Below are 14,100 nucleotides of genomic sequence, written 5' to 3'. Positions count from 1 at the left end.
AGTATGGAAAGGTATGATTGTGGAATAGTGATATTTGGAGATAACAAAACTTGTGTGATCCATGGTAGAGGTTCTATTTCCTTTAATGGTAAGCATAATACTGATGATGTTTTGTATGTTGAAGGTTTGAAGCATAATGTTTTGAGTGTTGGATAGATGGTTGACAAAGGTTATGATTTACAATTCAAGAATGGTAAATGCAAGATCCTAAATGCCTATGGTATAGAGATTGCATCTATAACTAAGACTGAAGGTAATATTTTTCATTTGAATGTTGGTGAGAAAAGTTTCTTGATTGCTCAGATTGATGAAAGTTGGTTGTGGCATAGGAGAATGTGTCATGTTAACTTTGATTCAATGATTAAGATCAGTTCTACACAAGTTGTTAAAAATCTTCCTAAGATTGTTAAGCATGCTAATCCAGTATATAAGGAATGTCAGTTGGGTAAGAAAACAAGGATTTCTTTCAAGAGCAAATAGTATACATCTGATGGATTGCTAGATCTTGTGCATACTGACCTATGTGGACCTAAAAATGTTATAATCATGCAGGGAGATATATATTTTATGTTGCTAATTGATGATTATTCTAGGATGATGTGGCTTGTCTTTTTGAAGGAGAAATCTAAACCATTAGACAAATTCAAGACATTCAAAGAAAAGGTTGAGACTGAGTCAAGATTGAAGGCAAAATGTTTAAGATCTGACAGAGGCACGATGAATTTTGTTCCAGAGAGTTTAATTCATTTTGTGAGAAGCATGGGATTAGAAGACAGTTATCTACTCCTAAAACCCCTCAGTGGAATGGAGTTCTTGAAAGGAAGAGTGGGTTTTGTCTTAGATGTTGCAAGGACTATGCTGATTGAAGGGAATGTTCTGAAGATCTATTGGAGAGAAGCTATCAGCATTGTTGTTTACACATTCAACCGAGTTCATATTAAAGGTGATATCGGTAAGACTCCTTATGAGCTATGGTTTGGTCATGTTCCTACTCTAAGATATTTCAGAATATCTGGTAGCAAATGTTATATCAAGAGAGATGACGACATAGGAAAATTTGATGCAAGAAGTGATGAAGGAATTTTCTTGGGATATTCAACAAAGAGAAAAGCCTACCAGTGCTACAATAAGAGACTGAGAAGGATAGTGGAAAGTGCAAATGTGAAGGTGGACGAATTCAGAGCTTGCGGATATGATGATGGTCAACACATTATTTTGAATCCTATTCGGACTGAATAATCAAAGCAGAATGATCCGGTAGAGACAGTTAATCCAAATGTTGCTGGTGTCGGTGGAGAGGTGCGGGAACCTGAAAAATTAGAATAATCAAAAGACTCTGAGGTATGCAAGATTGAATCATTCATAAAATCATATTATTGGTGATAAAAATAAAGGTGTGATGACTAGAAGAAGGCTAGTTGCTGAAGAGGTATGTTTGATTTCTAAAGTAGAACTTAAAGATGTTGTTGAGGCTTGCAAAGATAAAAATTGGATGAGAGCTATCAAAGAAGAACTAGATCATATTGAAAAGAATAACACATGGGAAATTGTTCCTAGACCCAAAGATAAGAATATGATTGGTACTAAATGGGTATTCAAGAATAAATTGAATGAAGCTAGTGAAGTTGTTAGAAATAAAGAAAGATTGGTATGAAAAGGATATTCACATAAAGAAGGGATTGATTATGAGGAGAATTTTGCTCTAGTAGCCAGAGTTGAAGTTGTTAGATTATTACTTGCACATGTTACTTATAAAGATTTCAAGGTATATTAGATGGATGTCAAGTCAGCTTTTTTGAATGGTGATCTTGAGGAAGAAGTCTACATTGAGCAACCTGGTGGATTTTTATTATCAGAAGATGGAGACATGGTATGTAAATTGAAGAAAGATATTTATAGATTGAAACAATCCCCTAGAGCCTGGTATGCTAGATTGGATAAATACTTGTTGAAATTGGGATTTAATAAAGGGACTAATGATATTAATATGTATTTTAAGATTGAGAATGATGACATTTTGATTGTTGAAGTCTTTGTTGATGATATTATCTTTGGAGGTGATGATAACTTGAGCATGAAGTTTGTCGGTGATATGCAAAAAGACTTTGAGATGTCTATAATAGGAGAGATGAAATTTTTCTTAGGTTTGCAGATTTTACAAACTAGAAAAGGTATTTTTATATCTCAAACTAAATATGTGAAGGAATTGTCGAAGAAGTTTGGGTTAGATGACTCCAAACCGATTGGAACTCCTATGGTGACTGGCTGCAAATTGTCTAAGAATGATTAATCTCCAAAAGCTAATCAAATATTGTACATATCTATGGTTGGTGGACTGTTATATCTTACTCAGACTAGATTATGTGCATGGTTGCTCGATATCAAGCTGATCCAAAAGAGAGTCTTGTCACTACTGTAAAAAGAATATTCAAATACTTGAAGGGAATTGTGGATTATGGTTTGTGGTATTTGAGGAATGATGATTTTATGATATGTGCTTATTATAATGTTGGCTGGTGATGTTGATGACCAAAAGAGTACCTCTAGTGGTTGGTGATTTCTTTTTGGGTAAGAAATTGGTTTCATGGGCTAGTAAGAAACAGGATTCGGTGTCCTTATCTACTACTGAAGTTGAGTACATTAATGTTGTTGGTAGCTACACTCAGGTGGCTTGGATGAAGAAAATGTTGAAGGATACTAGAGTTATCTATGATGAGCCTAATGTCATATATTGTGATAATTCTAGTGCTATTAACATGTCAAAGAATTCAGTGCAACATTAAAAAACTAAGCATGTGTCAATCAAATATAATTACTTGAAAGAAAAAGTTAGTGAAGAGGAAGTAAAGTTGGAATATGTGTCTACAAAGGAACAGATTGCTGATATTTTCACTTAGCCCTTTCCTACAGATACATTTGTCTATTTGAGAGACAAGTTAGGGGTATCCACCCCTCCTGATGAGAACTAGATGCATTGTGTTGCATCAATACGGTGGACTTCACAGCCTTATTTCTTTATCCAGATTGATGAGTTGGTATTGCTCCTCTGGTGGATTAATCTAGTTATGTGTTTTATGAGAGAGATTCATGCTTTATATTCTAAGGGATTTTGGTTTTTTGTTTTGAGATCTTTGGCATTGTTCTCAAAGGGGGAGAGAAGCATGTGAAAAATTGTTTTATCTACTTGATCTTAGGGGAAGTTTGTTGGAGTTAATTTCTTTCTTTGCATTGATTATTTTTCACATTCATATGTTGCCATCAATGTCAAAGGTGGAGATTGTTGAACATTGTTTCTGCTAGGATATGTTGTTTTCATTGATGTCAATATATTCCTGCTCTGGTGATTGTTAATTGGTTTGTTGGGATCATGGTTTGGTGTATGGAGTATTAATAGTATCACTATATTCTTCTGTATTGGTTTTGGTGATCCAAGAGGCTTAATTGATCATATCATATGATTTGATTTTGCAATTTGTTTTTATGATCACTGCTTTGCAGACTTTAATATTTCCTCTGGTATATTCTGGTGTGATCAGCTCAAGATCTGAGTCTTTGGGAGATTTTTTGTGATGGTCTTGTGTATCTTCATTTCATATGGTTCATGATTTGGTGCTCAGCAAGTTATCTTTCTTTGTGACAATTGTTGTTGTTTGAGTGTTCTTGAGTTTCAGATCTTAATCAATGAAGATTTGATAAGTGGTGTTGGTACAACTATTTTTGATGATTCTAACATGTTTGTTGGTGTTTCATAATTATGTCCTATTTGTCCTGATGATCCGCATTGATCGTTGTGCGAGTTGTTGGTGATTTTGTTGAACCGATGATGTTCTTCATATTATGTGGTTTTCCTGGTGGTGTAGCATGTTGCGGTTGATCTTGGCATGATTTTCGATGGTGTTGCATGTTAGCACATTTGAATTGGTCTAATTTATGTCATGTATATCATCGTATTGGTCTGGTGGTCGATCTTTGTATCGTATGTTGTAATTTTGTAATTGTGATTTGAGGGTTTAGCCGACCTTGTTGCCAAGGTTAATAAATTGTATAAATAAGTGATATTGTCATGTAAATTAGGTGTCAAGGTTGTGTCTGCATTATTAGAGAGTGGTGTATGTGCGAACAAGTGATTCATCCTTCGACATTCTGATTGAGCAGAGATTGGTGTTGCGGAGCAAACAATTGCGCTTAACCGGAACTATCATCAGGCATTTGGAGATGCTATTATTGCAGTTCATTCCTTTGGATTGTAGTCTAAATCTTATTGTAAGTCAGTGAGACTTCCCTGAGGGTTGTATCCTTTTGGGTCATTATCTTTTAAGTAGTGAGCTCTAAGCAGTGTGTCTGAATGCATGTCCATTCCTCATTGTAATATTTACATATACTACTACAGAGTATCATCTTATTGTGGGTAGGTTCCCACCATGGTTTTCCCTTAACCGGGTTTTCCACGTCAAAATCTTGGTGTTGTGTGTTGTGCTATCAATTTTCTTATCTTTGTTATTGCAACCCACTACAGTATGTATGTATGTATGCACACACACACACACACACACACACACACACACACACACACACACACACACACACACACACACACACATGCATATGTAGACACTTAAATTTGATTAATTGATTTAATCAAATTGAACTCCCTTAGTCACTTATATTAATTAAAAAGTCCATGTATTATTTAATTAAATATGGTATCCCTTTTGGCTAAATTAACTTAATTAATAAGGCCATGTCCAATTAATTGATTAATATTTTAATTAATTAATTCTCCCTTACCCTTCTTCTACTAAATAAAATTATTTAATTATGTTATTTAGTTCAGATCACCTTTTGCTCCTTTTATATGAATTTAATTAATTTAAATAATCTAATTGAATCACATGTCTCCTAACCTAAACCTCCATATAACCCTTATCATATCCCTTCTAACCTCCATGTTCACATGTGTGTGCACACCTCTAATTTCCTAATATTTAGAAAATTAAAACAAGTTTTGGGTGGTGATCTCTCGAAATTGACGTGTTCTTGGGGACACTTGTCATTTCTTTTCATGACACTTGCCCTTCCCAAGGACACTTGTCAAAATGACAAGTGGCACATTTTCATGCATCGCCCTCTCCTCACCAAATCCTATTTAACCCCTCCATTTTCCATGCAATTCATCCACTTTTTCATAATCATATTGTTGTAATGCCGAATTAGTCATTCACCTTTCATAATCATTTTCATCAACCACACCTTGGATCAACCATCATGGAGAAAAATCAAGCATCCACAACAACATGAGCACACATCAAATTGGATAACTATCAAATCGAAGTTGATTTTGGTGTGTGTGTGTGTACAATTGAAATCAAACATTAGAGAATTAGTTTTTATGATGGGGCACAATAAAGAATCTCCATCACCATGTGGTGGGAGACTTGCTTGACACCATGTGGCGGGGAGAGGTATTTGACCACCACGTAGTGGTCAGGTGCTTTGAATAAGGTTTACAACTACCACATAGTGGTAGGAGGAGTCAACAATCACCATGAAGTGGTGAGGTAATGCAAGGTAACACCACATAGTGGTGAATAAAAGTGCTAACAACCCTTTTTAGAGGGGAGTAAATAAGTGGGGTGTGTGGTAAGTACCACATAGGTGGTAAAGGTGAGGAGGGTGACCGCCATAGGTGGTGCACCCTACTCACATGGAAGTGGGACTATATCATGTATGCCCTACTCTCATGGAGTAACCTAAATATATTAGCTATGAAACTACCCCCACCTTTTTAATAGTGCATGAAGATAATAAGGCTTTAATCATATATATTTTCAATACTCTAATTTTATTGCCAATTATTTTGGCAAGATAAATAGGAATGTAAATTTATATTAATTAATTCTCTAACAACTTTGAATTAATTTTGGGGGATTCTATTTTAATGTTTTGGTCATGTTTTCAATTGTGATAACCCACTTTTGGTTATCAATTGGTTATGGGCATTGAATTGACCTAATTTTTGAAGGGAATGATAATTTAAACTGAGAATTATTTTCTCTTCAGAGGCAATAAATAGGACAGCCTTTCTTTTTAAAAGGGGATTTTGGGGTAAGTCTTTTTCATTGTGAAGCTTGCAAAGAAAATATTTTTGTTTTTAGTAAGTATTGAGAGGGAGAGGATTTTTCTTTCCTTTTGAGAAGAAAATTTGGAAGAGGGTCCATTTGTGTTTTCCTTGTTTGGATAAGTCGTGGAAAAACTTGTGAAGGATATTTCAGGGAATGGCCCCAAGAGTCTTATTCCTTTTCCTTCACTAGTCTCCTAAGTAATCATGCATGTTCTATGTTTTGCTTATTAGCTTAATTCTTTTACTTGTTATGTCTACTTTTGGAATGCAAGGATACTCATGTTTTCATTAAGTTTTCATGATGGGTAAGCTTGTTATAGTTAAGAAATGAAGAAATGGGATTGGTGTGAATTCCTAAAATATGCTTGTGTTTTTCTTTGTTCATGTATTCTTGAGTTTGAAATGAATACCATGGTAATTAACTCAGTATGAGTGTTTTTTGTAGGTAGTTGAAGAAAGAGATATATATTTGTGATGCATGAGGTTATTAATATACATAAGTATTTATATGAGAAAATATGTTATGGGTATGTAATTGTTCTTTGTTTTGGCAAGGGGTGTCAATTTGTAGTTCTAGGAACTCTAGAGAGACCAATAGGTCAAAGGATCCTAGCCAAGGAATTAATATATTCTTGTAGAATTTATAAGACATACATAGAAGGTAAACCTAAAACAAACTTATGACAAACTAGGGGTAGTGACTCCATATTCCAGGTTGCAGTTGCAAAGGGGAAGTCCATGCCATTAAGTATTCATGAATGTAAGTTTTTTTTATGCTTTTGGTCTTGATATTTATTCTTATCAAACCCCAGGAAAAGAGTAGTCTCCAATTCAAGTAAGAGGTGAGTGAACAATAACTTTAATAAAAAATAAAACTTTGGGCAAAGTGTCGTATTTGTCTCTGCATGCAACTATTCAGTTCACAAGTGTCGCGAGAACATAGATCTTCCAGATTGGTCATACTAAGTTAGAAGATAGTCTAAAGTAGTATGGTTGGAATGAGATATGTTGCACACAACACTGGTACTCTGATGGCACTACATAGGTCCCCTTGTCTATATTCCTCATGAAGGTTAGGGCCACTTCCAGTAGGAAGGTGTACATGAGACCGTTGGTCTATGGTTGGAGGAGTGGCACCCGGATGATGCTCTCCCTCCTGCAGTTGACTAGTCGAGGCTTGTGAGATAGATACAAAACTTTCCTAGCGAGTATATTTGGTAAATTGTATTTATGGTCATGTTTTGTATCATGATTTTCAATGCAAGGGAAAAAGAAAATATTTCCTTTCATAATGTTTTCAAACAAAAATGTTAAAGCATTTTAATTTGAAAATATATTTATGTTTTGACAAAAATAAATGCTAGTGTTTTTGTTGTCGTCATGAAATTTATCTTCTGTAAAAGTAATAATATTTATTTCCTAAGAGTTTAGGATTTGGGGCCATTACAAAGACCAAAATCAAAACACAACAAATAAGCAATTAAAAGGGAAAAAAATGAATATGCAGGATTGCTTGCGCACCTAGATGCTCCTATGACACTCACCATCCTTGACAATTATTGAAAAAATATCCCCTTCCACCAACCTTATATTGGGTCATAACAACAATCAACTTCATAAAAAAATAATTAAATTAAATTAGTTTATTTATTGCTACAATTGATTTAATTAACTTAATTTAATTTTTTAATAATAAATTTATAAAAAAATTATTCCCTCATTCTATGTAAATTATATATTTCCAAAGAAGCTCAAAAAGCTAGTGCATTAGATTCCATATATCGTTATGAAATGAATCTATACCATATAAGGATAGGTATATGAACCAATATATATTCTATATAGACATTATTTTATTCATCATTGTCAAACACTCATTAGTACATATACACCTCATCTCTATCAAAAAGTAGTAAATATCTAGATCCTATTTTTATTGGTCACAATCAATCTTGGACTATTGAACTAGATTATGCTTAAAAATAGTCACATATGTACACTTTAATTATTGAACAAGATTTAAAGACAGCCACATATATACACTAAATCAAATTTTGTGGATTTAAGAACCACACAAATACACCATGTTTGATGGAATAAATATACTTTTTAACTATATCAGCCACATATATACAATAAATCAGATTTGATAAAATAAATCTAAAACTTAAATTAAGAACCACATACATATATACTCTAGGTAAATGAATCTACACTTATAAAAGTAGGTATCAAACGGATATATAATCCAAACATCTTTATTCATTGTCAAACATAAATCAGTAATTTTACACCTCATCTCTATCAAAAGATACTTAACATCTATCCTATTTTTATTGATCACAGTCAATCTTTGACTCTTGAACTAGATTTTGCTTAAGAATAGTTAAAAATATAATTTAATTACTGAACTAGATTTAAAGATATCCACACACACATATATATATATACACACATTCAAATTTTATGAAACGAATTTAAAACTCTAATTATCTTATAAGAATGACAAATATATCTTTATCTTTCACTGTCTGACTATATCAGCCACATATATATACAATAATTCAAATTTAATAAAAGAAATCCAAAACTTAAACTGAGAACCACATACATTGACTATGCTTCATGGAATGAATATACTCTTTACCGTCTGAGCATATCAAATGGAATATGAACCACATATGTATTGCATACATTAAAAAAATCAAATGGAATATGAACCACATATGTATTGCATACAGTAAACCAGTTTTTTATGAAAAATGAATCTAAAACGTGAACTGCCCGGTTTTAAGAGCCATATAGATGATTCATGGAATGAATTTACCCGTTATATCAGCCACAGAGATATTTTACACAAAGATAAGGACAACAATGTCACGCTGTAGAGTTTTGTGCACCCGTCTTTCCCTCTTCATCATGTGTAATTCAAGGGTTATTTTGCAGTTTATAGTAGAAAAAAAACCAGCTACAAGAAGCTCGGAAGTCAAGATTGCTTTTTCATGGGTAACCAGAGAAAACCCACCATGATAAGGTTGTATATCTGTCCAGCTTAACCTTTTATTTTCTCAGGATCAGAATGGATGCATTGGATTTGGATTTCATTGTTATAGTTTTCCAATACTCCAATTTTAGTAAAACATTGGAAACCAACTTTCAAACAAAGCTCTGACACGATACAACCTGAAATACCGCCAGAGTGACGAAGGAGAAACACATGCAACTCGATGAAGAAGACACATGGCTGTTATCCAGGGTTTCATGTTCCAGCCTTGCTTTTTTTTTTCCCAACTTGTGAAATCCAAAGCATCATTTTGTGGGGTTTATCATGATTTTTTTGAAGCTTTTTGTTTCCTTTTGCAGACTCTGGAGCCCGAATGAGCTTTGGGGTGTCATGCCAATCGAGAGGCTTTGTGGTTAGAGCCATGGGCTTAAGAACGGAAAACATGAATGAAGAGCATGTTATGGAAAGCTTACAGACTTGGAAAAGGGTCACCTGGATGGGAAAAATCATAGGTTTCCTGTTCGCAATGGGTTTTGCAGGCTTCTGCGTTTGTTATGTTTCTCTCTTGCATTCATTTCATGGTGGGTATTCTCCAATTCATTATGGAATGGTGGCACAAGAATTAAAAGGTTTTGCCCACGAAGTGACAATTAATGGCAGCTCAGAAAAAAGTGTTGTTGAGGCAGGACAAGAAGAAGAATATTTAGATTCTTATTTAGATTTAGTTTCAGGCTCTTCTATGCCAGGCAATAAGAACTACAGTACAGATTTGCAGCACATAGTATTTGGCATAGGAGCTTCTGCTCTCTTGTGGGAGACTAGAAAAGAATATGTGAAACTCTGGTGGAAACCCAAAGAAATGAGAGGATTTGTGTGGCTGGACAAACCCATTAATGGAATGAAAGAATGGGAATTCTGTCTTCCTGCCTGGCGAATTTCTGGCAACACGTCAGAATTTAAGTACACCCACAAACACGGGTGGCGATCGTCCATCAGGTTATCACGCATAGTGGCTGAAACTTTCAGGCAGGGCTTACCGGATGTTCACTGGTTTGTCATGGGGGATGATGACACTGTCTTTGTTCCCCAAAATTTGGTCACTGTGCTCTCCAAATATGATCACACCCAGTTCTATTACATTGGGGGCAACTCCGAGAGCCATATCCAAAACCAGTTTTTTAGCTTCAATATGGCCTTTGGAGGAGGAGGATTTGCCATTAGTTATCCTCTGGCCAGAGCATTGGAAAGTATGCAGGACAAGTGCTTGACAAGATATCACCACCTCTTTGGCAGTGACGACCGCGTACAGGCCTGTGTGGTCGAACTTGGTGTGCCCCTCACTAGAGAGCCGGGTTTCCATCAGGTACCTACACTTCCCACCCTCTTCATAAACATTGTAATCGAACATATATTCCATGCAAAATTCTGAATTTTATAATATGTCAATTCTTCATATTCGGGCCTACACATTCTCATTCTAGGTTTTGATTTTATTAGTGGATCATTCAAGAATTTAACAGCACATTCTCATTCTAGGTTTTGAATTTATTAGTGGATCATTCAAGAATTTTAGCTTTTTGAATTTACTAGTGGATCATTCAAGAATTTTAGCTTTTACTTAGAGCAAGCATAAGGACCCACTTATTAATTTAAGTGGCAATCTCTCAATTTATCATGTCTAAATTTCAACTTAAACAATACAAAATCTCACACCTTAATGGCTTCTTTGGTAGGGTGAGCCTCATAGAACTCAACTAGTAGTTTCATTAGTTTCTTTAATAGGATGAACTTCTTAGGACTCACCTATTAGTTTCTTCCATAGAATGAACGACAATGGGACCCATTCATTAGTTTCTTTAGTAGGATGGACTTTTGTAGGACCTAGACTTTCTATTAGGATGGACTTTATAGGACCCACCTTTGGGTTTCACTAGTTTTCTCACTAGGACAGACTTAAATAGGACCCCCTTTTAGTTTCATTAGTTTCTTCATAGGGCGGACTATATTAAGACCCACCTATTAGTTTCATGTTCAGTTGAACCTACCTATTAATTTTTCCCATCTATTAATTTTGTTGTTAGTTTTTACATTAGGGTGGACGACCCACCCCACCTATTAGTTTTCATTAGGCGAGCTTTATTAAGACCCACTTATTAGTGTTTGAGATGAAACAGGTTAGTTTTTTGGGCTACTCCCACATGGTCTGCTAATGCTATGAATGTGTTTGCATTACAGCTTGATATAATCGGGAAAGCATGGGGGCTGCTGGCGGCGCATCCGATAGCTCCACTGGTATCACTGCACCATATGGAGGTGTTGGAACCTCTGTTTTCAGGAAGGAGCCGCGTGGAGTCAGTGAGACACATTTTACAAGCTGCCAGCTTTGATCCCGCCGCTCTTCTACAGCAATCAATCTGTTATGACCGGCGGCGGAGGTGGTCTATTTCAGTGTCGTGGGGCTACATTGTGCAGATCATGAGGGGCTTGGTGTCCCCAAGGGATTTAGAGAGGCCTCTCAGAACCTTCTCCAATTGGCAAAACAGGGACGATTTCATGAGTTATCCCTTCAATACCAGGCCCTTCCCTACCCACCCTTGTGACAAGCCCTTGTTGTTTGAGTTGCATAACATTTCTCATTCTCGCCATTCCCACTCCATTGTTATGAGCGAATATAGACGACGAGATGAAGAGCAAATTTCAAATTGCTCCAAAAGAATAGCTTCACCTCATCGTGTGGAAACTATCCGCGTATTCAAACGTCGAGATGATTATTTATGGTTCAAGGTATTAAACTCACCCTGTATCTGTATTCTATTTGAGTTTTTTCACATACAAATTGTGTACTTTGAATTACTGTTCAACAGTTATGTAGAGTTCAAAATCTTGCGATTCCATAAGCAACATTTGAATTGTGTATTTTGTTTACATCAACATTTAAGAATTCAAATTCAAAATCTTGGCGTCTTGGATCACATGGGTGGCTGAGTGTGATCCGAGAAATATTGACACAAAACATAAAACATATACATCTGAAATGTCAATATGAAAACATATAGAAATCATATACATCCGGAATGTCAATATGAAAACATATAGAAATCATATACATCCGGAATGTCCATATGAAAACATGCACAGTTATTCTAAAAGGAATATTTGAATTGGGTATTTTGTTTACATCAACATTTAATATTTTATTTATGATTTAGTTCTATCTTCATGATGATAGATCACAGAAAGTGATTTGAAATGATGTAAATGAAATATTCCTCTTCCAACCAAATATAAATTGAAATGTGATTTTTACCTACACAGTGTTTCTCAAAGAGTGAACAATTTCTGTAGTTCTTATTCTCTGTATTAATTTGTTACTCAATTTTTCTGTGACAGGAGCCCAGGAGGAATTGTTGTACATTAAGACATAGAAAGAGGAAGAGTAAAATTATTGACATGGAAGTTGCACCATGCAAAGATGGCGAGATCATCACTATGTTTCTATAGATACATTCTGCTTGCTCTCTTTCTTATTGCAGTGGCATAAATTTTCAAAGCTCTCATGTGCATATGATGATAGCTTAGATTTATGCAAATAAATTACACTTATATTAATACAAAATTCATGTCCATTGAATAAAAATGCCTTTGACTCACTTATCTGCAAGTCACATTTGTATTTAACATCCACAATCAAATAGTAGACTAAAAAGTAGTTAGACTTCTCTCATGGCAGAAGTCCATGAAAGTTTTAAAATAAATATGAATATCTATTCACTCAACTCCATACACATACAATGAGTTCAATTGGCAGCAAACTTTTTTCAATCTAATTTAGGATCCTCTAACTGGAAGACAAGTATGAATTATAATGCATGGTCAACCAATTTCCACCGCTTTAAAGTTGGGGTTTAAAAGAAATCTCAAGTTTGCGATACAATGTTATTTAAGGAAATTAAATGTGAGAGATTTAGATATTTAGTTTTAAGGTCAATGATGAAAAATAAATCTGATGATACATTAAAATTTATCTTCTTTGGCAATAATAATTAATATTTTCTATTGTTTATGACTAGTAGTGAATGCTTTATATTGCCAAATAAAACATTGCACTGTTGTTATAGCCGCCAAAGTTTAAATCTTCACTAGACAAGCATCGTATCTTCATTCATTTATTATTCTAAAAAGAAGCAAGGTATGCAAAAATGCGAAGCAACACTAATGTTTTGAGGTAAGCATTATGAAAATTTCAATCCTTTAACAATTATAGAAAAGAGAAACACATTTAAATAAATAGCATTAAAAAGGCGTACGTAGAAAAAATGTTTTTGGAAGAAAAATCTCATTCAAAAATAGTTCTTTAGTTCAATGTATTATTCAATAAATCATTGGTTACAATACACTTACAAAATAAACCTTCACGAGAGTATCTCCAACTGGAGGAATTCATATAGTTTAATAACATCTACAAAGCTTCTATAAATAATCTCCATCTCAAACACCTACTCTATATATAGAAGATAGTTTAATAATATCTACAAACTTCTATAAATAATCTCCATCTCAAACACCTACTATATATAGAATATGTACAAAATCTAAAACCATCTTGAGTGATAATTAAAAACAAAAAATTTTGAAAGTGGTATCTAAATTATCCCTCAGTCAATAATATCTTATGATGTGTCATAATATGCATCATAATATCTTATGATGTGTCATAATATGCGTCATAAGTTGGTCGACAATTGTAAACTCCCCTTAATGACTTTTTAATGTGTCCTACACCATTTTAGATTTTCTAAGAAAACTTTAAAGCTATAACTTCTGATTTGGTAGGTAAGTGGGCTCTTTTTAAAAAAAAATTAAAGTATTCAAACATATCTATGCAATGGGCACCCTAATAGATGGTGTCAAACAATTACAAAAGGGGGCAAAAGGATAAATCTATAACCAAAAAAACAGATTTTTTTTAAATCAA

At 34.4% G+C, this 14,100-nt stretch overlaps 1 protein-coding gene across 3 annotated transcripts; it reads left to right on the top strand.

Annotated features, from left to right (window-relative positions):
- The first annotated feature begins 8,856 nt into the window (after nt 1–8,856).
- Nucleotides 8,857–12,777, top strand: LOC131030401 (uncharacterized). 3 transcript variants are annotated; one of them, XM_057961225.2, is made up of 4 exons: nt 8,857–9,155; nt 9,485–10,488; nt 11,361–11,909; nt 12,516–12,777. In XM_057961225.2, the coding sequence occupies exons 2-4, from the start codon at nt 9,499–9,501 to the stop codon at nt 12,624–12,626; spliced, it is 1,650 nt and encodes a 549-aa protein (XP_057817208.2). In that variant the 5' UTR covers nt 8,857–9,155; nt 9,485–9,498; the 3' UTR covers nt 12,627–12,777. The 3 variants fall into 3 exon arrangements, with proteins under 3 accessions (XP_057817208.2, XP_057817207.2, XP_057817206.2); XM_057961224.2 differs by having other exon boundaries at nt 9,320–10,488; XM_057961223.2 differs by having other exon boundaries at nt 8,857–10,488.
- The last annotated feature ends 1,323 nt before the right edge of the window (nt 12,778–14,100 follow it).

The sequence above is a fragment of the Cryptomeria japonica genome, chromosome 7 (genome assembly GCF_030272615.1).
Source record: "Cryptomeria japonica chromosome 7, Sugi_1.0, whole genome shotgun sequence".
NCBI lineage: Eukaryota > Viridiplantae > Streptophyta > Pinopsida > Cupressales > Cupressaceae > Cryptomeria > Cryptomeria japonica.
The sequence above is the reverse complement of the archived record's forward strand: the minus strand, read 5'-3'. Positions and strand labels throughout refer to the sequence as shown.

Coding starts and splice junctions, on each gene's coding strand:
- LOC131030401 (XM_057961225.2), top strand. CDS start 9,499: ATGAGCTTTGGGGTGTCATGCCAATCGAGAGGCTTTGTGGTTAGAGCC. Junction 10,489..11,360: donor GAGAGCCGGGTTTCCATCAG/GTACCTACACTT, acceptor TTTGCATTACAG/CTTGATATAATCGGGAAAGC. Junction 11,910..12,515: donor ATGATTATTTATGGTTCAAG/GTATTAAACTCA, acceptor TTTCTGTGACAG/GAGCCCAGGAGGAATTGTTG.